Consider the following 27217-nt stretch of genomic DNA (forward strand, 5'->3'; position numbering starts at 1 on the left):
GTAGAGCGCCGCGTGAGCCGCGCCGAAGAAGGGGAACTTCACAGCGATGGGCCGGAGCCCGGAGCCGCCATCGTCTTGCTGCGGGGTGGCCGCGTCCCCCTGCGCCGGCCCGAAGGGGTAGAAGTCCGCCAGGGGCACGGCGCCCTTCGCCCGCAGCCGGAGCCAACTGCCTAGCGCCAGCAGCACCATCCAGCTGGACAGGCCCCGCATCTCCCCGGCGGGCGCCGAACCACGAGCAGGAGAAACGACGGTGTGACACGGGTTGAAAGACGGAGCGTGGAGACGGGGCGGGCCGGAGGGGAGGGCAGCGCGCTTGGCGAGAGGACCCCTGGCACGAGAGGAGCAGGGCAATGCCGGCTCCCGGGACGCGCGCGCGCGAGAGATAGGGGCTGCTGGTGGTGGTGACGACGACGACGGAGGCAGCGCAGCAGCGGCTGAGGGACCCGCTCGCTCGCACACTGAGCCTCTCTCACAGCAGCGAGGAAGGGGACGGCAGCTCATTCACACAGGTCAGGACATACATATTCATGCCCTGGTCAGCCAATTACGACGGGACCTGAAGGAGGCGGCCGTGGAGGTTAGGGGCGGGCTTAGAAGAATAAGCCTTCTCTTAAAGCGCTAAGAAGCCTGGACGGGGGCAGCGCCGCGCTCAGCTCCGGCTAATAAGGCGGCGTGCGTGGCAAGCGAGCGACCTCAGGGCACGCAGGGCTGCCCAAGTGCTAGACAGACCTAGCTGCTCGAAGTTCGCCCCATCGAGGCAAATTATTCCCTCAGTAGGTTGTGTTGTTTCCGAGTAAATACGTGTAAATTGGAGCTGTGAGCAACCACAGTCTTTTCTTCAGGATGAACTAATGGATCACACACACACACACACACACACACACACACACACACACACACCCTATTTGGGAGATTACCCCAACTCTTGCTGTGTGCAGCGCAGGCCTAGATGTGGGGATAATAACTGTGGCAAGGAAAAGGCACTCTGCACGCTCTCCAAGACAAGCTTTTCGTCCAAAAGACATTCTCTCCCAGCCAGCGTTTCAACACTGCATTGTTACTACTAAATGACCATCACAGTATTTCAAGATTTCAAAGAGAATCTTCCTTAGAGAGACTCTTGTATAGTCCCACTAGACTGCTAAACGCGGGAGATTGGTGTGCATACATGCCCTTAGTTGCCACAACTTGACACATGAAACCATGACCAAGGAATGGTTACCCTTCACGGTCTTTTGTGGCAGGACTGACCCATCCACGAGGTTAGCTGAGACACTGGACTATTGCAATGTGCTCTACATGCGCTGCCTTTGTGCATAGTTCAGAAACTTCAGTTCAAAATGCGGTAGCCAGATTGGTCTCCAGGGTAACACGGAGAGACCATATGCCTGGACTTAAACAGCTGCACTGGCTACAAATACATTTCCGGGCAAAATACAAAGTGTTGGTTGTTACCTTTAAGGCCCTGAATGGCTTAGGTCTGGGTTACCTTAGAGTAGGGATTCTCAACGTTGGGTCCCCAGATGTTATTGGACTTCAGCTCCCATAATCCCCATCCCCACTGGCCTTTGGTCAGGTATTATGGGAGCTGAAGTCCAATAGCATCTGGGGACCCAACGGTGAGAATCCCTGCCTTAGAGGATGCCTTCTTCTATGATCCCTACCACATGTTGAAGTCATCTGGAGAGGTCCATCTCCAGCTGCCACGGGTGTGTCTGGTGGCGACTCAGGACCGGGCTTTCTCTGTAGCTGCTCCTGGGTTGTGGAATGCACTCCCCACAGAAATTCTTGGATTAGAAACATTGGCCTTTAAGACAGCCCTTAACACTTTTTTTTTGGTCTGGCCTTCCAGAGTTTTTAAATGGTTTTAATTGTTTTAACAGTTTTAAACTGTGTTTGAGTTGTTTAAATTTGATATAGTTTTGATTTGATTATTAAATGATTATAGTTTGTTTTGGTTTTGTAAACTGTCCAGAGCTGTTAGATGGGGCAGTATAGAAATATAATTTACTTATTTATTTATTCGATTTCTATACTTTCCTTCCAAAAATGGCTCAGAGCGGTTTACACAGAGAAGTAATAAATAAATAAGATGGATCACTGCAACAGTCACTGGAGGTACATGCAACTCCTTCATGAGGAGCATATGAAACTGCCTATGTTGAATCAGACCATTGGTCTATCTAGCTCAGTACTGGCAGCAGTGACTGGCAGCAGCTCCCCCAGCTTTCAGAGAGGGATCTTTCCCAACCCTACCTGGAAATGTTGGAGTCTGAACCTGGGACCTTCTACATGTAAGGCATGTGCTCCACCACTGAGCTATGGTGGAGCTTCCCCATTGCATTCCACACATGTAAACAGATAAATGTGCAGGTAATAATACTGAGATTGGTCTTTTCTTCATGTTCTGAGTAGTGCCATCTAGATGCTACAATGAAGAACCAAGCAATATTGAAGTTAAAACATACACGAGTTTTGCCTTGTTTAGGAATGGGAAGGTTACAAAGATAAGCCTAGTTTTGGGAGCAGAGCTGGATATATTCTTACAAATTTACACCAGCTGCTTACTGGAAGTGCTGCGTGCTGAAACTTCTGAAGGCCTTTTTAACAGGACAAATCTGGGAGATTGCCAGGAAATGAAAGTGATAGCATAACGGTAACATTCAGCAAATGCACAAGGCAAACATAATAGTCCAGCTGAGCTTTGTAGTTCTTTCTCATTTGTTTGACTCAACATTCTTGTCTTCTGGTGTGTGGTCATGTGTGTGCGTGTGCGTATGCATGCACATCTATTGAGATGAACATACCACCCACCTTCCCAAGTTACCCTATATGAATAATACTTGCCACCCTGCATACGTACACTTGTAATGGAATTCAGGCCCCAGAAAAGTGTGTGTTTAGCAAATTGCCCTCTGGAATGTGCATGTCCAATTTGCACATGTATCCGAATGTGCTCCCCCCACCTCTTCATGGCAGCAAAACCTTCCTTCCTCTTCTTGAGGACCCATGCTTTGTTCATGTAGTTGGCTGTCTCTCCCATATTTCTCCCAATGCCTTCTGAATATATTGAAACCATTATGAGCACACATTGCCAGTCAATGAGACTATTTCCACACATGTGCAAAACCGGGCTAAGGGAGTCCAGCCCAGTTTTGCACGTCCGTGTGAACTGCCAGGATTGGGCCCGATCCCAGCAGCTACACAACACAAACCTGCCAAAGTAGGCTAGCACTCCCTTAACCTCATTTATTTGATTGTGTGTCAAGCAGCCATGGTTGGCACACTCGGCGGGGGGATCCCAATCATGCACCACGGACTCACACAGTACATTTTTTTAGCTCCAGGGGGTGGGGCATCCCAGCACCCCAACCCCTGGAACTGCCGGTCGTCTGGGCGAGTGAAGAGAAGGGAAGATAAACCCGCTCTCCCTGCAGACCGCCCCGGAGCTTTTCTCAGTTATTGTGAGAAGAGCTCCAATGTGTATCCCTTGAAGCTTATAACAAAATAAGCACATATTAATTAATTGCAAGAGACTTTCACTCTAATGGAGCTCTTTGATCCTGCCAGCTAGTTTTCCATATCCATGGCAGGGGGAGAAGAAAGAGGCAGAGCAAAAATGTGACAGACAAGTGGGATTGTGGAGGCTTGTGACACAAGAAGTTCTGGTAAGAACTAAAGTGCCTACTTTCCTTTCACTATAATCTTAATTGATAATTACCATCTTCACAAGTTAGCCCACTTGTGTTAGCCCACTTCACAAGTTAGCCCAAACATTCATGTGTCCACCATCTTGAACTGGGTTGGATGACATAAACACAAACGATGCCATTGTGGTATCCCCATGTGTTACACACTACAACTGTACCAAATTGGGTTCAAATCAGTGAGGCAGTCTAGGGATGTGCACGGAACCGCGGAGCTGCGGTCCGGCACTGGGGTGGGGGGTTCCAAATAACGGCGGGGGGGGGGGCTTTACTCACCCTCCCAAGAACGGCGCCGTATTTATGTGAGTAAGCGGGCGGCATGCCTCCCTGCCTCCCGCTTCATTCCCCCTCTCGGCGTTCCCTCCGTTCAAATTCTGAATCGGGCGGCAGGGTATCTCCCAGTCCCTGCCGCCCTCTTTAATGCCCCCGCTCGGCTGGCGGCCGCCCCATTCAAGCCTTCAAGACCCCTGCCAGGCCGGCCCGGCCCTTCCCTTCCCTTCCCATTGCAAGGGGGACGAGCGGCAGAACTCCCTGCCTTCCCCCTTGCCGGCTGCGCTGCAAATGGCTTCTTAGAAGCCATTTGCAGCGCAGCCGGCAAGGGGGAAGGCAGGGAGTTCTGCCGCTCGTCCCCCTTGCAATGGGAAGGGAAGGGAAGGGAAGGGAAGGGAAGGGAAGGGAAGGGCCGGGCCGGCCTGGCAGGGGTCTTGAAGGCTTGAATGGGGCGACCGCCAGCCGAGCGGGGGCATTAAAGAGGGCGGCAGGGACTGGGAGATACCCTGCCGCCCGATTCAGAATTTGAACGGAGGGAACGCCGAGAGGGGGAATGAAGCGGGCGGCAGGGAGGCATGCCGCCTGCTTACTCACATAAATACGGCGCCGTTCTTGGGAGGGTGAGTAAAGCCCCCCCCCGTACTCCTGTGGAATCCCCCACCCGAACCAAAACCACCCCGTGTCCGGACCGGTCTGGAGGCCTTTAGAATGGCCTCCGAACCGGTCCGTGCACATGACTAAGGCAGTCCATAAGTTAGCTCACTTGTGCCTCAAATGTTCACGTGTCCACCATTTTGAATCAGGGTGGATGACATCATTACAAACTACACCCTTGAGCCATTCCTGTGGGTCCCTGCAGCTGCAGCAAATTTACTTTTAATCAGTTAAATGGTTCACAAGTTAGCCCACTTGTGCCTTAACCATTCCTGCATCCACTATCTTGAATTGGGGTGGATGACATCATCACAAACTATGCCGTTGAGGTGTCTCCATGTATTACTCACTATAACTGTACCAAAATTGGTTTAAATTGGTTAGGCTGTCCACAAGTTAACTCACTTGCGACTCAAGCAGTCACGCATCCGCCATCCTGAATTGGGGTGGATGACATCATTACAACCTATGCCTATGTGTCCATACAGCTGTAGCAAATTTGGTTCAAATCAGTTAGGCGGTTCACAAGTTAGCCCAATTGTACCTCAAATGTTTATGCGTCCACTGTCTTGAATTGGGGTACATGGCATCATCACAAACTATGCCATTAAGGTGTCCTTATGTGTCCCTGTACCCAATTTGGTTCATGTCGGTTCAGGCATTGTGAAGTTAATAAAGGAACACACACAAACACTTAAGCAAAGTGGGATAAAAACTGAGTATATTAGATGTGATTGTAACTAATATCACAATGGCAATCTGTTGTCAGTATCTAAGTTCCGGTTTCCTTCAATAAATCTTGCATATTCTAATTGACAGTTACTATAAAATGTTCTTATATCAATTAATATAGGTAGTAAAGCCAAGAAAGATCACAACTGGAGACTCCGAGTCCAAGTAGAATATAAGTTCACCTGGCTTGGGTTAAAGAACAAGAATAATGCTCTGGTCAACACTCATAGAGGTAATTCACACAATGAGCCCTTTCTCATGAGCAGTGAGAAAGGGCAAGAGGGCTAACAGGAAGGAAGCCTTAAAAAGCTTACCTCCCCACAGGCGACCGAGGGCTCCCTCTTGGGTGAGCGGGTTGCCTGCCCAGATGACTACTGGCTACTGCTGGTAGCTCAGAGGGCCAGGATGCATCACCCCACATTGCCCCATCCCTCTGGAGCTCCCATAATGCACTGGCTACAGAAGTGGGCTGAGGCACCGCTGGGATTGGGCCCAAAACCAGTGGTACACATGCACAGGCAAAACCAGGCTGGGCTTACTTAACCCCGTTTTGCTTGCATGTGTGAATAGCTTCACTCAAAAACTATGTTCTACCTGCATTTGGGAGCTGTGTGTGCTCCCAGTTTTTGGTTGTGTGGAAATAAGGTAGGAGGAAAACCTGGGAGTAGCAGATTACAAGTCTTTGTCTCAGAACAAGCGCACATGAGGGGAAGAAAAGTGCTGAATCATCCCCTCTGTGTTTTCTGAACAAAGGTTTTCCCCCAAACTTTCCTGTAATCTTGGTAGGCTCTAGGCTGCTACCACCACACACTTATCGACAGAGCTTAAACCCCCCCACCCCACCCAGGTTTGGGTGGAAATCCCTGGGAAAACTCTCCCCTTCTCTTGCTATTGCAAAAGTATACAAAACAAACAAACAAACAAACCCTTCCACATGCATGTTTACATGTGGAGAGAAAACTGGTAGTTGCTGATGTCTGAGACATGTTACACCAGAATGAGACCCCCTTCCAGCCCCCTCTTCCCTGAGTTAAAAAAAAAAAATCCACTCAGAGAGGCTTGTAAAATGCAAAGAACAAAAAGGGAAAAAAGACTTTATTCACATGCTACAGACTGCTTTGATCTGAGGCTCTCAGCTTTTAGTTACTGGTAAAAGAAGTACTCAGTAGGTTATAAGAATCCTTCAGAAAGCACTGCAGATGATGCTGGAACAGCACACTTTAAAGAAATCTCCAGGCTAGCTTTTGACCATGAGGGAGCAAAACTCCATTGCTCCTCACTAAGCCTTTCCACCCATGCTTCTCTCACCTTCAGCCTAGGTTCTTCTAACCAAGGAACCCTTCTCTTCCTCCTCATGGCTCTCTAGGTCCCACCCACCTGCTGTGTTGATTGGCTGATCCCTGGAGTTCACCAGCCTGTCATACAGGACAGGGCTCACTTCTGGTTAACTCTTTAGGGGAGAGGAAGGGCTGCTCAGTGACTGATCACTACACTGGGTAGAAGTGATTGTGTGGAAGCAAAGTAGGAGGAGAAACTATCCTCTTACCTTGCTTCCACACAACCAAAAATTGGGAGCACACACAGCTCCCAAACCTGGGTAGAACACAGTATTTGATTGTGAAAATGACAGTAGTCGGAACTAATCAAGTGACTTTTCATTTGTCTTCAAGGACGCTTTCTGATTGTTTGTATAAGCCATGACTGACTCTGGAGAACAGACCTAGCTTTCTAGATGGAATATTGATAATTTCCTCAGTTTGTAAGGTGAGTTAAAGCATCCTGTTCTGCATGTGATTATGTGAACCAATCTGTGATCTTGCAGCATAGTTAGCAGGATTGACTGCATGTTTTTTTTCAATTAAATATGCACTGTTGTTAAGTTTATAATGTTTGCTTTGGGATTCAAGAAATTGCATCCTGCCTCTGTTCAGAAGCAGGCTTTGCTTCATGCTTTTGAAGAGTCTAAAAAAGCCCTTGGGTGGCTAAAGCAGTTCTGCACTACAAAAGAAATTTAATAGGCCTATCTATACTCAGTCTATATCAGTTTATATCCATTTAAGTAACTCTCATGGCTTCCCACAAAGAAGCCTGGGAATTGTGGTTTAATGAAAATGCTGAGAATTCTCTGGTAGAAACCCCTAACCCCGATCTCAGCACTCTTGAGGGAATAATTGTTAAAAGTTTACAGTATAGATATGTCTCCAGGGCAGGCCTGTTCAGTTTTGGCCCTCCTGCAAATGTTGGTCTACAATTCCTGGCTATTGGCCACTGTGGCTGGGGATTATGGGAGTTGTAGTCCAAAAACAGCTGGGAGGCCAAAGTTGAGCAGGCCTGCTCTAGGGAAACTGGGTTATTTGTAGGCTTAGGTGAGTGCTAAGCTTACATACTGCATACTGTGAGATCATTCACATAATCAATCCTGTGTTCTACTCAGGTTTGGGGGCTGTGTGTGCTTCCAGTTCTTGGTTGTGTGGAAGCAAGGTTTGAGGAAAACCTGGGTAGATGTGTAGAATCAAGGCAGGAGGAAAAGCTACCCAGGTTTTCCTTCCATCTTGCTTTCACACAGTCACTTCTACTCGGGTTTTCCTCCGACGTTGCTCCCACACAACTGAAAATTGGGAGCATACACAGCTCCCAAACCCGAGTAGAACACAGGATTTGATTGTGTGAATGACATGGGTATCTTCTTATTTCTGGCTTGGAAAAATGAATTAACCATATTTGGGGCTGGCCAATAGCTGTACTGAACACCACTGGGCAGTAGCGGTCTGTCCTAACAAGCCAAGCGGCCTCCAGTAAGAAGCAGCTGCCTCTGGTTACTGGCAGCCTCTTTCTTCCACCTCAGCATTAATTAAAGCTGTGCAGCCTGCAGGCTGGCCATTCTTCAGGTAGAGCTGTGCAGTCTGGTCAATGATTAACCAGCCCGCACAGCTCTACCTGAAAAATGACCACACTGCAGGCAGTGTGGCTCTCATTAACACCAGGGCAGGGTGGGATGGAAGAGGCCGCCAGTAACCAGCGGCAGCTGTGTCTTGTCTGCCCCCCCCTCCTCACCACCGACTTCCTTGGACAAGCCACTACTGCTGCTGGGGAATCCCAAGTATGCCTTCTGAACAGTGGTGTAGCGAGCTTACAGGTGGCCGGGGGACAAAGTGCAACAGGGGAGTTTTGTGGGCCCCAAGCCACGCCCCCATGCACCTGACACCAGATGCAAGGGGCGGGGCAATTAGCTGCTGTACTCACATTGAGGGACCCGCTGCCGCCTCTGCCGCCTCCCTGCTGGCATGGTCAGGCTCTTCGGGCTCCACTTCGGCCACTCTGCAGCCAGCTGCGCAGCCTGCTTCTCAGGCACCACTCGCCTGTAGCCACACTGCAGCAACCAGCAGCTTGCCCAGCGCCTGCCTGCCTGCTGCTGCTGTGGCGGCTTTGCATGGCCAAGCCCGGCATGGTTGCCACTGCTGGGCAGGCAGGAAGAACCACCTCTATTTCTTCCTGCCCAGCCCATCTGATCTCACTGCCAAAATGAAACCCTGCCAGGTTTTTTTTTGGCATCGGCCCCACCCCTTGTGTCTGACATCAGATGCAGGGACAGGACCAATGCCTGGGAGAGGGTCCCTCCCTCTTCCAGAGAGCTGGAGAGGAGAGGAGACAGGGGCGTGCTTCTTGCTCCCAGCTGGTGAGCACCTTCCTCACTGGCTGGGTGTGGGAAGGGGCAAGGTAGCACCCTGAGCCAGGGAGAGCCTTGTGGGGCCCCCTGACCCTCTGGGCCTGGGGACAATTGTGTGTCCCCCCCATCTTGTTCAGTGGACATTATGCCCCTGCTTCTGAAGGAGGACAGTATATAAATGAAACAACAAAGTGAAAGGTCAGCAGAATTATCCCAGCTTTTGGGGGGTGGGTGGGCAGGATGCCTACAACAAGCTGACATCAGAGATACCTCTAGAAGAGCTCTGTAGTTGTGTCTACCTCAGCCTTGCCTGTTCCCAGGGCTTTTAGTGCCTACCTGCTTGTCTAAAAGTTTTTGTTGCCAAGTGTGGGCGCATAACAGCAATCGCCAGACTGGAATTTTGTTTGTTCTTCTAAAACATTCATACAGCTAACATTGTTTTCATTTTTTTTCTCAAGGTGCTAAAAATATGATCAGGAAATTCTTTTTTGCAACGCGATGTTTTTAAGTTGCATGTCAAAATCAAGTAGCCCTTTGTCTCAGCAAGAAAAAAACATGCAACATTTATCTTAAACAAATCATTTTATCAAGCAGGCTCAAGTTACCCTTGGAAAGGCAGCACAACACTTCCTCACAGAACTATGAGAGCCCCATGACATTGCAGATTATAAAACAAATAAATTTTAAAACAAGCTCAGTGTAGAACTCTTAATGGAGCAGTGATTTTCTGCTCAATGTCCCCCACTTATTGATTATTAAATGTGGCCTGGAGAGTAAAAAGGAAATAAATGCTTTGAAATTGTTGCAGTAGATGTATGATACTATAGAAGAGCCTGCACACATCAGGACTTAATGAAATCAGTGTTTATGATCTCTAGTATACTTGCCATCATCCTCTCAATTTTCTTTTTTATTTTATATTTGTGTCCTACAAATACTGGGACATCCCTGGGAAATCCCCTTTAAATCAAAGAAGAGACATGAAAGTATTCACAAGATTGAGGCCTGTGCTATAAATAACCATTCAGTTCTCCCATTAGTATTTATGCATTATTTATATTGGGGCAGCACAACTTTGACCCTCCAGCTGTTGTTGGACTACAGCTCCCATCATCCCCCACCTCGGTGGCCAATATTCAGTTGTAGGCCAACAACAGCTGGAGGGCCAAAACTGTGCAGCTCTGGTTTATATCCTGCCTTTCTTCCATCAAACTTGGGGTGGTGACCATGATATCTCCCTTTGGCACTGACGCTGACCTCCTTTGCTTCCTTAAGGTTGTTGCATCATGTGCCTCTAGACCATGCCCCATGGCGGATGAGTGGAGTTCCATGTGCAGATTCCCTGAGCACCAAAATGGGGTCCCTACAGCTGTACCTGGACCCATGGGTGAGGAAAAAAACTTAAATATTTTGAGCACCCTATGCAGGTCTTAGTGTGAAGAATCAGGCTAGTGGTGTGCACGGAACCATGCCTCTGCAGTTTGGCACCGGGGGGTGGTGGTTCTTTCAGGGTGGGGGGTTCATTTGCCCCTCCTGCTGCTCCCCCCCATCCCCGCCGGCGCTCCTTTTTAAAAAAGACCTCTTGGGGCTTCATGGTACTTCTGGCCACTTCTGTCCGAAAATGGGTGCAGGAGCAACAGGAAGGTACACTGCCGCCCCAAGTTTTTTAAAAAAGGAGACTCTGGGCGGGGCGCCACTACTCACAGTGTTTTGCAAGTGCCGGAAGTGCCACCAGTTCTCACTTTTTAAAGGTCCCTCTCGCCACCCACCCAGCACCAGCTGCCACTGGTAGAAACACAGTGCAGAGAAGTTGCAGCACAGAGAACACCTTCATCTTTACACTGACAAGACAAGAAGACAAATACTATAGGCTAGTTGGGTTCTCAGTGTCCTGTGGATGTTCTCAGAGGAAGCATCCCAGCCAGCTGGAGGAATTATTCATTTTCTCAAAACACACACATTCTTTTTCTCATTAGTAATTTGGAAACTGGCTAATTGAAGCAATATACCCATTTTCAAACACACAGTGCTTTTAAATTCAGCTTTGAAAGGCAAGTCCCAATGTTCCCTTTTGTGGCTTCATTCCCAGGGAAAGTGGTAGCAGAAGTAAAGTGTGAGGTCACCACATTTCCCATTAATACATATTCTACTATATTGCCTTGGCATCTTCTGGCTGCCCCATCCTTAAAGATTTGCAGCAGTTTCATCTGTTCCCCAGATAGTACTGCTGCCTGCCTCTCTCTGAATCTCAGCTGAATCCATGGATGTCATTCACGTAACTGAATATTCATCCTGTCTATGCAACCTCAGTTTTACCAGGGATAAATGTTTGAGAACACACACACACAAAGTCCATCATTAATGTCCATTCATCCAGCTTTGCAGCTGAAAAAAGAAACGTAGAAAACAACTGAAAGTTACATGTGAACTAAGTGAACTAAGTGAGCCTTTAAGTGCATGCTTTGCTTCCTTAGAGCTAACTAATCTCTAATTCTAATCCCTTTAGTTATCTAGCATTTTTTCTTTTCTGCCTGTTCTACTTCTGGTTTGTTGTCCCTCCCACTGCCCCCCTCCACTGCTATTACTTCAGACATATTGGCTGCCCAGGTCCCTATTTTTTGCTAAGTTCATTACCCTATTTAGGAAATGGGGAAAGATGCTATTTTTTGCTAAGTTCATTACCCTATTTAGGAAATGGGGAAAGATTGTGGACAGAATCAGATCAGCTTCATTGATACTGTAGTAATTTGCTGATTTACACCAGCTAGGGATTGGGCCAGCAGAACGGTGCTCAAGTGAGCTATGTGGACCTATGAAACATTCAGTGGGGCAAGGGAGCAATTGCGTGCTTGTTACCCCATCTGCACTTAGCTCCTAGGCTATGTCAGGTCCCAGTCTAAAAGACAAAGGGCTAAGGGAGGTGCATATTTCACTCCCAAAAGCTGACATGGCACAGTAAATGTGGTTTAGGTGGCAAGCTGAGTTGGGCTACACGCTCAGTTCTGCATGGCTCCTAGTCTTGAGCCTTACTCTCAGTATGGTTGTCTGAACTAGACTGTATGCTCCATTGGAGACATTAATCCACTGGGGACAATTCAAGAAAAGTTAGTCACAAGAAGTCCCATTGCAAGTCAATGACTGACATGCTCCACAACGTAGCATGAGTGGTTCTGAACTTCCCTCACTGTTGTGGGAGTCTAAAACAATGCCTGTGTTTTTGCACAATAATGTTGTTGCACTAAGATGGAAAATTGTGCAGTTGCACTTGTGTGATGCTACAGCCATTTTTTCCAATGGCCGTAGTATTGTGCAAGCATGGTTGTGCATTTTGACATATTAGTGCAAGAGCGCTCTTGCGCAAGAGTGCTGACGTTGTTTTAGATGCTGGCAGCAGTGTGGGTGGTACAGAACTATCCACAGTACATTGCATTGGCCACTGGAATTTAAGGCGGTCATAACTAAATCTGCAACTCTATGCACATCTACTTAAGAACAATCCCAACTAAAATAAGTAACATGCATAGGACTAAACTTAGTTGCAGCCTTTGCTGGATTGTATCTATTATGTAAAAATAAGCCCCACTGATTTTATTGGCACTTCCGTAAGATGTGTGCTGGATCCCTCTGCAAAGTTTCTGTCTTCTCTGCTTCATCATGTGCTACCAGCCTGTGCTGTAAATTATTCTACAAAGCTCATGATCCAGTGGGGTAAGAAGTGGCACAATAATGCTGACACTCAGTTTAATCCCTTTGCATTCATTTTTTTAAAGACCACACAATAGCAATTGCTATGATATATTCAGTGTTTGTAACAAAAAGAAGACCTAGTGGTTTGTTGGTAGTTGCAATGGCAGGTTTAGCTTCCAGTGTTCTGAAGATAAAACTCTTTCCCACTGGGAATGTGCTTTGAAATTGTGCTTGTATTGAATAAAAAAGCAATAGAAATATACACCATAGCAATTATTGCAAGGTCCATTTCAATGCTGAACAGAAGCCAAGGAACAGATTCCTGTGTAAGAACTGAAACTGAGCAGAAAAGAACAGCGGGCCTCAGAAGGAACAGCAGCAGATTAGCTAAATTCCCCCATGGAAAGTTTCCCTCATTGAAGCCTGACTGTGCCAGCAATGCATACACATTTTCTGGGATTCTCAGCTCTTTGCCTAGGCAAGGACAGCTCAATACCTGGTCGATGAAACTGTGAAGCATTCGCCTTCATAAAATGTATGTGGCAATTGGGCCTGGCATGACATCCCTCTTGCTGTCTGCAGCTTAAAGCCCTAGCCATCATAAGGTTAGTTATCTGCTACTGCTGCCGCCTCTGTGCAGAAATCTGCTTTACATAAGCAACTAGCTCCTTGATAGAAAAAATGGGTGGCACTCTGAGCCTAACTGTACAATCAGAATTAGCAAAGATATGAGAGAAGTAAAAAATCGCTGCCTGGAGCTTTCCAGGACAGAAAAGAACTGGGCGGGGTTATTCCCCTCAGCTTCAAGTAGGCGTAGCTTTCTATTTCTATCCAATCAACTGTCCTGCCTTGGAGCTTACGGGAAGGATAACCCAGAGGTGTCCTCGGTCCCAGCAACAGAGAACAAAATATCTACAGTTGGACTCAAAGTGCCATCCATTTTTTCCTATTGGATCAAGAAAAGACTGACATGGCTATCCACATACACATATAACTACTCAATGGATGAAGCTACATCATTCCTAGTTAACGCTAGTTTAAAGAACTGAACCAGCCACCTTTTTGGTGTACATTTATGAGTTTTCCAGCCAAGGGAAATTGAAGTGTGGTTTGACTTCCACTTTGGAGCAGGCGTAGTTGTAAGGGTCTGTACAGCTTGCAACAGGAGCTGAGCCAAATTAATTTGCAGCAGCACCCTCAGGCTCATGGGACAGCGGGGTTCATCATTATTCAAACAGGACATAGACACAATAAGTTTAAAATCCCTATTCACACATCATGTTGAGACCATGCATACTGTACAATCTGTGGACAGTGTACACACACAGATCTGTATGTACAGTTATCTACACATTATGTTTAATGCACACACAGCACACTTCCTATTTGTACTCAAGTTCACTATTGAAATGAATGTATGCACAGTCATTCAAACAAAAATGTGCATGTGTGTACAGACCCATGTACAGACATAACCATAAAATAAGGTCGTACATGCGACCTCTTAACTGGGCAGTGGGAAGGGCGGTGAGGGAAGCAGGCTACTACCTGCCTCCCTGCAGGTGATCAACTAAAGAAGAAATCTTTGCCGATTGTGTGCCCACACATATGCCAGGGCAACGATCGGCACTCTGTTGGCTGGAGGGGAAAAACAGGCTCTGGGTCCTCCATGGACCCAGGATGCAGTGCATGCGCAGTGGAGCAGCTGCTTTTAGTATTGCAGCCGCTCCACTCTGTGTGGCCGCTTTGCCCCTCCGGCTCACTCCCCAAAATGGCGGTGGGCCGGTTGGGAGCCCAGTTATCTGGGGGCGATTATTCACACGATCGCCTACCAAGGTAAAAGCATGATCTGATTCCTCCCTAGACCCAGGATGCAGTGCACGTGCAGAGGAGCAGCTGCTTTTAGTATTGCAGCTGCTCTGCTCCACACGGCTGCTCTTCCCCCCAGCTCACTGTTGAAAATGGTGGCGGGCTGGCTGGGTGCCCAGATCACCGGGGGCGATCATTCACTCAATCGCCTACCGAGGTAAAATGAACCATAGGTTCGCCTACCCTTGGTAAAACCCTGGGTAGAAAAACTGGGCTGCCCAGGTCTGGAGCAGCCGGGAGCAGAGGGTTCCTAGCGCTCCATATGACACGAGCTGCCTGCTGTAACCCAGGCAGCTCGTGTTGTGTGAATAGCCTTAATGTCTGAAGAGAGCTATTGCATGTACTTAGTTGCTCCTCACTCACTACAATTGCACCTGTCAGCTAGGGAGGGGAGTCTCATTTTCCTCAGGCCTCCTCTAACCTACCACCCTGTTCTAGTCTCTCAGAAAGGCGCTTTCCCCTGGGTTCCTATCTACCTACCTACCTACCTACCTACCTACCTACCTACCTACCTACCTACCATATTTATATACCTCCTGATATAGACACCTCTAGGTGGTGTACACAATCCAAATTACAAAAGTAATGTATATAAAATAAAAACAAACAATCAAAACCCTTTCGCAAAATAAAAACAATTCAAAACAATTCAAAGGGTGAAACAATTAAAATAATTTCACAGGAGAAAAACAATTAAACAGTTCAAAATTAAAAACCAGAGAAAACAGGTGTGTCTTAAGAGTCTTTTTAAAAACAGAGATGGAGAAGCTCTTATTTTGACAGGGAATACATCCCAAAGCTCTGGAGCAGCCACAGAGAAGGCCTGGCCCAGAGTTGCCCCCAGATAAGCAGGCGGCAAGTGTAAGCGGACCTCCCCAGATGATCTTAATAGGTGGCAGGGTTCATAACAATGAAGGCGCTCTCTTAAATACCCTGGACCTAAGCCATTCAGGGCTTTATAAGTAATGACCAGCACATTGAATTTCGCTTGGAAATATATTGGCAGCCAGTGCAATTCTTTAAAAGTCAGTGTGTTATGGTGCCTTTTGGTTGTCCCAGAGACCAACCTGACTGCCACATTCTGTACCAGCTGTAGTTTCTGGACTGCACACAAAGTCAGCCCCACATAGAGTGCATTGCAGTAGTCAAGTCTGGAGGTTATCAGCATATGTACTACTGTTTTAAGGTCATTTACCTCCAGAAATGGGTGTAGCTAATGTACAGTATCAGCTGAAGCTGATCAAAAGCACTTCTGGTCACTGCCTCAGCCTGAGAAACCAGAGAGAGTTTTGGATTCAGGAGCACTCCTAAGCTACGTACCTGATATTTCAGGGGGAGTGTAACCCCATCCAGAACAGGCAGAACTAAACCGTCTCTTGGGTCTTGACCCCCGGACAGTACCTCTAATTCTAATATGACAAAACTAATAAGACAATCAGTACCTCTGTCTTAGTTGGATTCAACTGTTATCCCTCATCTAGCCCATTATTGTGTCCAGCCAGGCATTTAGGGAAGTGATGCCAGTTCCTGATGAAGTTGATAGCATATTGATAACAACCTGCACCAAATCTCCTGATGATATCTCCCAGTAGTTTCATGTAGATATTAAAGAGCTTTGGAGACAGTATGGAGCCTTGTGGAACTCCATACAGTAACTCTCGCTTTGCAAGGCAACAGTCTCCAAGTGACACCATCTAGAATCTACCCGAGAGGTAGGAACAGAACCACTATAGAGCAGTGCCACCTAATCCTACCTTCCTCAGGCGACCCAGAAGGATACCATGGCTTATGGTATCAAAAGCTGCTGAGAGATCCAAAAGGATCAGCAGAGTCACACTCCCTCTGTCAATAACTAATTGGAAATCATCCATCAGGCCAAACAAGGCAGTCAACCCCATAACCCAGTTGGAAGCCAGTTTGAAATGGGTCTAGATAATCAGTTTCCTCTAAGACTGTATGGAGCTAAGAGGCCACCACCCTCTCAATCACCTTGACCAGCCATGAGAAATTAGAAATGGGCCTATAGTTGCCTAACTCTGAGGGGTCCTTAAGACAAGGAGGCATCCTACTCTCCCTTAGGGAAACTTTTATTATGTTTACCAGACCCTCCCCGTTAACCTGATTATTAAATAAAATAAGCCAGGTTGGGCAAGGGTCAAAGAGAGCAGGTGTTAGGACGCACAGTCCAAAACAGCTTGTCCACATCCTCAGGAGTTACAAAGTGAAAGTGATCCAGTTTGACCACATAAGAGGAATTGCTGGATACCTCCATAACAGTCTCTGCCCTAATTGTAGAATCCAGTTTGGCTTGAATATGAGAGATTTTGTCCACACACAAAATTAAAAGCATCACAACATGTAACTGATGGTTCTAAATTTAGATTCAAGGAGGTGGGGGATCATATTAGCCCTCTCACAACCTTAGATAACTGCTGGATGTGAACTTGCAGATGCAATGTGGGCAGAAAAGAATTGCTTCTTTGCCACATGCTTTGCAGAGCATAGATCTTCAGATGTGCTCTATGTCGAATTCGAGTTGAGTCTTTCTCCATTTGTGCTCTAGTCTACTTCGCTGCTTCAGCTCCCATAATTCTTCTGAAAACCACAGGGCTAATTCTGTTTCTACAGAGAGGACACTTAGGAGCGATTGTGTTTGCTGCCCTAGTGAGTTCGTTATTCTAAGTTTGCACCAGAGCATCAATAGAATAATCGGAGAGTGAACTCTAAACCCTTCCAAAATTTCTTGGAATCCCACTGATTCAATAACCTTCTCGGGTGGACCAACCTAATGAGTTCTTCAAACCTACAGAGGTGTTGTGGGTTAGGGTCACTATGAACTCCTGAGCCACTCATGACACCCCAGTCCCATTGTGATAATTGAAGTCCCTCACCATCAACAATCTGGACGACTCCAATGCCAACCCAGCAACCAGGTCTATCAGCTCAGTTAGGGACTCCATTGAACAATTGGGTGATCTGTACACCAACAGTAGCCCCAATCTATCCTTGGTCCATAGGCTTAGGTACAGAAACTTGATATGGGCCAATTTCCCGACAGGGATCCTGATAAGTGAGATAGTATCCTTGACCACGGCCACACCACCTCCTACCCACATCTTCTCATCTGCTCCACCACAGAGTACCCTGCTGGGAGAAGCTGGGACCAGATTGGATCACTAGCCTCACCCAGCAAAATCTCTGTAATGCATAGCAGGTCAATTCTTTCATCCAAAATTAAACCATGGATGATCTCCAGTTTGTTTTACAAAATTGCAAGGTGAGACTCTGTGGGAGATTGGCACTGCTCCCCAAGGTCAAAGAGCAGATAGGCCAGCTGGAAGGGGAAAGAGCTATTAAGTTTCTGATTTTCCCTTCCCCTGTAATGGCCTGATGATCTACCAACACTATCTTTGTTGATTCCCTACTACCACTGGAATGGCCACCCCAGAGTCACCCCCCCATCTCTCGACAACATACCTGTACCAGACACAACCAATAATAAGGCAACAATGCACCGCTATCATAGCTGGTAATAGTATCAATCAGCCCAGCCCTTGGAGCTCTAGGGCTATCACAGCCTGCAATGTCAAAGCGCTGTCCTCTTCTTAGGACCCACTCCCACAAGACTGCTGGTCCTCCTCTCATTTTCTACCTCCCATGCCTCTTTCTCTGGCTATATTTTCCCCCCTGGCCAGATGCATTCTCTTCCTGGTGGCATCTAGTCTTCTATTGCCTTTAACCGGAACACATTCTCTGGTGAGGCTCTGGCTGGACTAGATTAATTGTGTTGGGGTTGGCTGCTTCCTGGGGCTGCTAACAGTTGTGACAAACAGTATAAATGCTGACAGAAATGGGTGCCAACATCACTGGGTATCAATATGTTCCATCTTGATGTGAACCAAAAAGATACTAGCAAGAGTACGGGGCTATTCACACGATTGTAGAAAATCGGGCTAGCCTCCGCTAGCCCGATTTTCTGCAATCGTGAGAACCACTGTGCTTGGCTGCGAGCCCAGTGGTTCTTGAGCGGGTTACCCGCTCAAGTAGCCCGCCCCTAAAACTGGGTTTGCGGAGCGAGTGCTCCGCGAACCCGGTTTTTAAAATCGTGAGTAGCCGCAGTGCGGCTCTGTGCCGTGGCTACTCACGAGGAGACGCCCGGAGGGGAGGCGAAAAGCCGCCTCCCAGCTCTGGGGTTCTTGTGAGCATGCCCTGCGAACTCGCGCAGGGCATGCTGGAGCTTCTGGGGGCTGATTGGCCCCAGCCCCCGGCAGCTCCGTCACAGAGCCGGCAATCGTGTGGGCGGCTGATCCGGCCACTCAGGGCTCCCGCCCTGCTCGTGTGCGGGGAGAGCGGGCTTGGCCCGCTCTCCCCACTCAGCTCCGCAAACCAGGTCTCACTGATCGTGAGACTCTATCTCCATTCTAAAGCAGACCAATCTGAAACAGCTTTAAATGGTTATAGCTTTTTCAAGAGAAACCCGGAAACTCTGTTCTGAGAGGGTCATGAGAGATCTGTGAAGTAATTCTTAGCCCCCTTACAGATTTACAGTTCCCCAGATTTGTTGGCTAGGAACCATGATTGATGAACAGGTTTGAATCCAATCATGTAGACAGATTTTAAGTCACGGTACATGGGGTACATTCAGGCATTTGGCTTTTATGCTGCATTTAACCAAGAAGGGGAAGAATCTCATAATACTAAGCTGTACAGGGTTCAGGATTACATGCCAAATACTAAACAAATCATTGGGAAACGTGCAGCCTTTATATATGAAAAACAGTGGAAACTGCTCTTCTCGATTCCTTTAGGAAATGTTATTTATTTTAATCGTTTGTGGTACACTTTAGAAAAACAAACATTCACAAGGAAAAAATGTGGAACAATGCTAACAGGTGATGTTCACAGCAACTCCGAGATGGTTCCCTGTGGTCACCAAGGAAACCAAAGTTTGATTCCTAAAGGGATTTCCTTGGAGCCTGTTAGCCGGCAGAGTGGGTGGAATGTTGAATGTTAACACTCTGACATGTCTTGAGGCCAGCAAGTCATAAGATGACTTGGCTTTGAGCTAATCTCAGCCACCTGCCACCATGAAAATGGCTTGAGGTTCATAGCCACAGCAAGGGATTTGATCAATCCCCGGGTGTGGTCACACTGTACTTCTTAGCTTCTGTTAATAGTGCACAATGTAATTTAGATGCTCGTGGAAATACCTGCCTCCTCTGTTTTCAAAGAGGCTTACTCCTTTGTGATGCATGAATTGGCGAGACACTGGCTGAGTGGCCACTAAGTACATGGGTAAGATTATGATGTTGCGTGATATTTTGCATGATGCACCAGAGAATTCTTGACAGCAGCTCTTCAAACCCTGAGGTATAAATAATCTGAGTGATGGAAATGCAGAGGTATTTAAATTTTCCCTTTGTGCTCCATGGGAATGTTACAATTTGTACAGTTGCCATGCAAAACCCCACAAAGATCATGCAGGGATACACGACCCAGAAACCCAAACAGAGAATCCCCTCCTTGTCAAATGTCCTAAATTAATTAGTTAAGCATCAGTGCCCTGGGTTTCAAGCATCTTAAAGAGAACAGCTGCCCCCACAGCAGGGTTTCCTCTTGGCTGCATGCTGCTTAGTCATTTGCTGTCTTGATTGCTCCTTCCAAGTGTACAGAGTGTGTGTGCTACTCAGGAAAAACAAAACATTGCTTGCTAGCACCATGAGACCAGGAGCTCTGGTTTCTTTGACCATGATTCAGTTGAGTGCCCTAATGAAGGACATGTAGAAGTCTAGTGCCTGAGCAGCAGGGATCCTGGTGAAAGCGTACCAGAGCACAATGGCTGTCTTGGAATCATTTTACTGTGTGAAGCATCTGGCTCATGTAGGCTTGTCTTCTTCTCATTTCTTGATTCAGCTGCTCTTTCAGAGTGCTCACCTGGGGAACATAACAGGCACATATAAACAGGGTTAGGATCATGGATTATCGAGCCCAGCCCTGTATTCTGTCACCAAGCATGTGTCCCCCTGCCACCAGTCCACAGTTCTTGTTTTCTCCCCCTCTCTTGTGCTGGACTGGTATAGGATCACAACTATGTTTGGATGACATTAGGCTGGTGTAGCCAGAATGCTGACCTAACTGGAAAACAAGTTTGCCTGGTAATTGTTACGAATATATATATATTTTAAAATCCTGACCTTCCTTCAAAAACCTCAGGGTGAGTATATATAGAGCCAGTTCAAATGACCCAGTGAGCCACAGTTTGTTGGGTTGTAAACATGTTCCTTAAGCTGCCTTGATTTCCTTATGACTGGAAAGGCAGGATATATTTGTTTTTTAAAAACCTAACCAAACATATCCTCTTTTTTTTCAAAGGGATAGCATGAGTGTTCTTTCTTTCTTTCTTTCTTTCTTTCTTTCTTTCTTGAGGAAGGGAGAGTTGGGAGAGCAAATAAAAAAGGGGGCAACTCATCCCAAACAACTCCAGCTCACACTCACTGAGGCTCTACACATGATCTGTGTGTAGAGCCTAACTGGGCTCTGGAGGGAGAGTGGGCTTCACACACACGATTACTGGTAGAGGTGGTGGGATCAGGGGCCGCCTGGCCCCCAGAAGGCCCCACGCAAGTGTGCGGGGCATGCTGGGGAGAATACTGAGGCCAGGAGGCTTGCTGCAGCCTCCCAGTTGGGCGTCTCCTCATGAGTCGCTGCACCGCAGAGCCACACTGAGGCATCTCACAATTGTGAAAATGGGGTTAGTGGAGCGTGTAGTGTAGTGTGTAGTGTGTAGTGTGTGTGTGTGTGTGTGTGTGTGTGTGTGTGTGTGTACTCAGTGAGATTTGCTGCCGTTGCAGCACACAACTGCAAGGAAGCAGGCTGACTCCCTTAGCCTGCTTTCCTGCAGTCGTGAGAATAGCCTCACTGACTTGCAAAAGTGCACATGTTCCGATTTAGATTCACATGAGAAAGGAAAACTTACACATTTTCCCCTTGTGCTGAATTCAGGCTGTGTGCTGTGAATATTAAAACACCCTGCTACCAAACTGGAGCAAGACAAGGCTCTGTTATGGCCTGCATAAGGAGAAGGTCTTGTTCTGAGCAACAGGCTGGATTTGACCCTTCCACCCTTACTCTGATTCTTCTGCATTCCCACCCATCCTCTCCTTTTTGTGTTGTGAACTCCAAGGGCAGCTTTGCACACTGTATGGTGGCACACATGTGTTTGATATCACATACATTCACTCATTCTCATCTCCTTGCCACGTGTACTTTTAAGATAGAAAGAAGCAACACTTTTGTCATGGACACATCACTCTTTTAGATGTACATTTAAATCATTTCACAGATACACCTTAAAAAAGTAATATGCAAATGGCCCTTAATGCTACCCCCCTGCCTTACCTAGGTGAGGGGTGGGGAAAAGAGACTTGCTTCTTTTCTCGGAGGAAACCATTTTCTTCAGTGCATAGAAAGTAAATAATCAGTGCATTATTTCCCCATTTCTAGCAGCATAAACTGAGACAAGGTGGCCAGGGAAGTGGTTAGGCCCTTGCAGATTCGCTTGGATAGCATTTATGAATGTTTGCTCTTCCACACTAGATGTTGCCTCTTTTGAGCTGTTGATGCACTCTCCAGCAAGAAACATTTTTATGCATGCTTTTCCTGCATACAATCCTAACTGCTTCCTAGACTACAGTTTGGAGAATCTGATGGGCAGAATAGCTCTGTGGCTTCTGTTTTCAACCATCTGGGGAGCCAGGAAACATTCAGAAGGAGAATGAGGCAGGAAGCAGCAGGGTATTCTTCCTCAGCATCTACTATTCTACCTTCAACCACATCCATTTGAACAGTGCTTTCCCCACTCTTCCAACTGTGACCCCAGTTCCTGCCCTGAAACTCTAGATTTCGTGACAAGTGAATCGCTACCAGAAGTTTATGCAAATTAAACAACTTTGCACAATCCTCTCAATCTGCACAATCTATTTTGGCCACAGAACGCAGGCATCAGGGTGGAATTTGAATGTGGAAAGCAACATCTAGTTTATTTGCTCTGCTCTACCTGCTCCTCCAAGCCCTTCACCCTCTGCTGGTGGGTTCGCTCCCTGGACTCCAGGGAACGTTCCGCTTGGAGCTGAGTGCTGTGCAGCCTCTCTGTCTCCAGCTCCATGTCTAGCTGATGTCGGGATGTGAGCTCCATCAGTCTCTGGGCGTGCATCCGTTCCAGCTCTGTTATCTGGGTCTAAAATCAACACACAGAACAGATCTCAATGAGGCTGAGTGACAAAACCCAGTTTCAGATTTAGCCTCAGAGCACCATCTGGAGCATCTGGGACTTCACCCCCGCCCGCCCACCCCGCCACCAAAGGAGTGCTCAGAACAGGCACAGACCCCTATCTTTCATTGTTCTTGTGGACTGAGCAATCTAGGTGCAGCCTTAATCCCCTTTGCAAGGAGAACCAGTGGGGTCCAGAATCACCTTTAGTTTTGTAAGTTAAAAACCCCTTTAAGATGAAGAGTAACTTTACTTTGGAGGAAAAAACCTAAATTTAGATTGGCCCATGGCAAAGGCTGCATCAGAGATGACTGGATCCAAGACTCATCCACTGCTGGAAAAATGGGGAGTCTTTCCCCCTCTTTAGTTTCTATAAATATTTGAACCCAGTTGTAGAAAGTTGCCATCAGTTTTCTTCCTCTGAACTGGTATGCAAAGGGCGATGGTGTAAGGATGTACATTATACTTCTTCAGCCAACATGCCCAGAATACTGCTTCCGCTGCTGAAATAAGGTAAACTAAGTATGTTAGTTATTGTATTTTCTTTCTGAACTCCCATGTGTACCTCTTTGCTATTTCCCCATTTTCTCAATTTCCTCCAATATATAACATAAACTCATAGGCCAACCTCCTTTGTTGCATCAGTGCAACAAACACAGATCCGGACAAGCAAGATAGTTACATAGCTGAGCGGATCCTCAAAGTTGTACAATCTCTGGTGGTCTGGGCCCCTGCGCTCAAGCGTTGCACTTGTGCAAGAAGGATAGTGGATAGCTGTGTATCATTTCCTGCAACGTAGAAGGAGCCAGGAAGTGGTTTCACAACAGGTGTTGTGCTCCGGGTTATGCAAGTGCACCCTGCAACACTAGTCTGGGATGCAAGCTCCTGATTAAATGGAACTAGCTAGAGCAACATCCTTGCACTAGTGCAGTGTTAATCTGGATGCCAGCCATTTACTTAGAAGTGGCTTTAGTCTGGTTTTAAAGTGTTTTGATTGTGTTATTGCAAAACACTTTCCCACTTGCGAACACACAGTCATTGCACTATTGTTGAAGGTTGACTATAAAGGTCAACCTTTCAACTATACTGTTCATCTAGAATTGGGCTTTGCAGACTCTGGCTGTGCAGTGCTAGAAGTTCTCAAGCTGGACAGTTCTAGGACGTGCTGAAGCAGAATCTAGTTAGTGACCCTGGGCCAGCTTTCAACTGGTTACAGGAACAGAAGGCTCCTGTAGTGGGATCTAATGAGGATGGGTCACAGGGAAACATAAGCAAACCCCGCCCCCCACAAGTCCGTCACAAGCTGTGATCCTGGTGGTTGCCTGAACACTTTGGCTGCAGCTAAATATTCTGGAGCTCAAAGATCTTTTCTCTTATGACGGTACTGGGTAGCAAGTCACTGCACAAGGAGTCTAACAGAACAGGCCCTTTCTTGTCTCAATCCTGTGCACAGGTGAATGTTTGTATACTGTTTCCTTCTTGCCTTCTCTGTTCCTCTTTATTTCACACTTTCAGACCCCATCTGGAATATCTGTCCAGTTCTGAGTGCTACAATCTAAGAAGTATGTAACCCAACCGGAACAGGTTCAGAGGAGAGGGCACGGGTCTGGAAAACAGGTCCAGTGTGGAAAGGATGGAGGAACCTGGTATGATTAGTCTGGAGGAGAGAAGACTGAGGTGGGAACATGACACTTAGCACTCTTCAAATACCTGAAAGGCTGTCGTGTAGAATAGGCCAAGGACTTGCTCTCTGCTACCCCAGATAGCAGAGGCTTAAGTTTTAATAGGCTTACGTTGTAGGAGGGTGGATTTTGACTGGACATTGGAAGAAACTTCCTAAAGGTAAAAGCAGTTCAATAATGGAACCAGTTACCTGGGGGTGGGGTGGGGGGCTCTCCCTTAGGAACATAGGAACATAGGAAACTGCCATATACTGAGTCAGACCATTGGTCTATCTAGCTCAGTATTGTCTTCACAGACTGGCAGTTGCTTCTCCAAGGTTGCAGGCAGGAATCTCTTCCCAGAGTGGCTTCATCCCCTGAGGGGAATATCTTGCAGTGCTCACACATCCAGTCTCTCATTCATATGCAACCAGGGCAGACCCTGCTTAGCTATGGGGACAAGTCATGCTTGCTACCACAAGACCAGCTGTCCTCCAGCTCTCCCTTGCTGGAGATCTTCATGCTGAGATTGGTCAGCCATTTGCTCTTGACTCTGGATTTTCTACACTGAGCAGGGGATGGGTTGGACTATATGCCCTACAAGACCCATTCACCGGACAGCCCCAAAGCACCCAAGAGACTCTCTGCTTCTTGCTTTTGTTTTTTTCATCCTACCCTCTCTTGTAAACAGTTTTTGTAGGGCTTCCAACTGACTTTGCAAAGCTTCAGATAATGTTCGGATAACCATCAGGGAAAGGTATTACCCACAAAGCTTTATGGAAAACCACCTTGGACAAAATTAATCAACACAGCACCCTGAACCCATGCTGACCTTCAGGTGTTCATTTTGCCTCAGGGTTTCTTCCATTTCCTGCTGCAAGCTGCTCAGGGAGCGATCCAGTTGCCCCCTCATCTGACTCAGCCTAAAGGTATCATCTTCCTTCCTTAGGTTCTCATGCTCTGCCTGCAGAGGAGACACCAGAATCCCTTGTTCAGGACCCTGCATAGCCCAGATGCTGCTCTCTTGCTATTCTCCCCACATTTGGCAGCGCTGTGTAAGTTTTAAGACGTTAATGCTTGTGAATAGGAGAAACCTTGCAGGCCTCATGAGAGAGGGCAGAAAGACCTTCAAATGTTTTGAAAAGACTGGGGTGTCACTCTTAAAGGGGCCACTATACTTTTCTGATACTCATCATAAGCAGAAGGTGAGTTTTGGGACCAGCTAACAACATTCTACCAAAGACAACCACAGGGCTCTGAGTTCGCCAGGAGTCGACACCGACTTGACGGCACACTTTATCTTTAACAAAGTCCAGCAAGCAAGGGGTCAACTCTAGCACCAACACACATGCACCATCCCATGTTTTGTTTATTTCTTCCTCTTAAAAAAATGTTATCTTCAATATGAAACATGTGAACTTGTCTCATGTGCTTAGTGGTCACAATTGGCTTTGCCATTTCATCTCTCTGACACTGCAGATTTGGTGTTCGTGAAGAATACACTGGGCCCAGATAAAGCTAATTATTCTCCAGGAAGAATGGCTTCCCAGGAAAGTGCTGTAGGAGCAGCCAGAAATGAGAGAGAGTGAGGACAAGGGGGGATTAAATAGAAAACAAATGTGATTCTTAGGAGGAGATAGCAAGAAATCACTCTGGAGGCCACAGTTAGGTGAAAGAATGCAAAAGAGACTTCCCCTACCAGAAGGGCTGTCCTTAGGGTAGGGTAAGCAGGGTGACTGCCTAGGGGGTTCTGCTCTTCGGAGGGGCCCTGCGCACTTCTTGCCACCATTAATATTAGCTGGATGGGGCCTCTGCGCTGGCTGATTTGTCCTGGGCCCTGCACCCCACTAGGGCTCTCTAAGGACGACCTGCCTATAGGCAATGAGAAATCAAGGGGCAGGGGCAGCTTTTGGTGAGAGGATAAACCCACGGAGTGGTTATCTGGACTGAAAAAGATAGACAGAGGAGAGCCATTTTAAGCAGGAGCAACAAAAGGCACATTCAGGCTGCAATTCTGTACATGTGTACCTGGAAGGAACACCCACAGAACTCAGGGAGGCTTGCTTTCAGGTTAACATGCATAAGACTGAACTGATTTTAAGGATCATAGCATTTTAATTTAGATCAAATATTTTTGTGATAAGTACATAGATTTATAAAGTGAAGCACAGTATATATATCTTGTCTTAATTTTGTTAACCTGTTGATGGCTATCTGGTTGGTTCTACGACTGTAATGATAAAGCTGTCAATCAATCAATCTAGGATTGAACATATAGTGGTCAAAAAGAGATGGGTAAGTAAATACAGGTATGATACAGATTATTTGCTGAAGGGACAAGGAATACACACATGCAGAGGGCAAGATATATCCCCTTGTCCTCCTCTTAAGTTTCAGGAGCACAGATTTCCATTGAACATTAGGAGAACCTTCTTAAGGATAAGGGGAGTCTGACAATTCAACCAATTAGCTGGGGGTGGGTAGGTTTTCCCTCACTGGAGGTCTTCAAGCAGAGGCTGTCCAGCCAGCTTTTGGGGATGCTTTAGCTAGATGGCCTGCAAGATCTCCTGCAATGTTGTTATTTATTATTTAATACATTTATATACTGCCCCAAACCAAAGTCTCAGGGCGGTTCACAATCATGTTATGATTCTAAGATACCCTGGGGGCAATTGTTCTGTTTGGTGGTGGAAGGTGGAAC

At 47.0% G+C, this 27217-nt stretch overlaps 2 protein-coding genes and 1 long non-coding RNA gene across 11 annotated transcripts in view; 1 reads left to right on the top strand and 2 right to left on the bottom strand.

The window, feature by feature from the left end:
* The window catches only part of SNED1 (sushi, nidogen and EGF like domains 1), a 127151-nt gene extending 126670 nt beyond the window's left edge, over positions 1–481 (bottom strand). For all 3 annotated transcript variants that reach the window (XM_053304344.1, XM_053304345.1, XM_053304343.1), the window contains exon 1: positions 1–481. In XM_053304344.1, coding sequence (XP_053160319.1) covers positions 1–210 — 210 coding nt within the window. In that variant the 5' untranslated portion in view covers positions 211–481.
* On the top strand, positions 344–25554 carry LOC128348745 (uncharacterized). Of its 2 annotated transcripts, none has more exons than XR_008318290.1 (4): positions 344–509; positions 7034–7127; positions 10306–10417; positions 25466–25554. It is a non-coding gene; the product is annotated as an uncharacterized LOC128348745 (long non-coding RNA). The 2 variants fall into 2 exon arrangements; XR_008318291.1 differs by lacking the exon at positions 344–509 and adding an exon at positions 5490–5595.
* The window catches only part of CROCC2 (ciliary rootlet coiled-coil, rootletin family member 2), a 140858-nt gene continuing 132989 nt past the window's right edge, over positions 19349–27217 (bottom strand). For all 6 annotated transcript variants that reach the window (XM_053304340.1, XM_053304337.1, XM_053304338.1 and 3 more), the window contains 3 exons: positions 25349–25480; positions 22643–22822; positions 19349–20520 (listed from right to left, as the gene is read on the bottom strand). In XM_053304340.1, the coding sequence (XP_053160315.1) occupies positions 20437–20520; positions 22643–22822; positions 25349–25480 (396 nt within the window). In that variant the 3' untranslated portion in view covers positions 19349–20436. The remainder of the gene's footprint in view (positions 20521–22642; positions 22823–25348; positions 25481–27217) is intronic.

Source organism: Hemicordylus capensis, chromosome 3 (assembly GCF_027244095.1).
Source record: "Hemicordylus capensis ecotype Gifberg chromosome 3, rHemCap1.1.pri, whole genome shotgun sequence".
NCBI classification, from domain to species: domain Eukaryota; kingdom Metazoa; phylum Chordata; class Lepidosauria; order Squamata; family Cordylidae; genus Hemicordylus; species Hemicordylus capensis.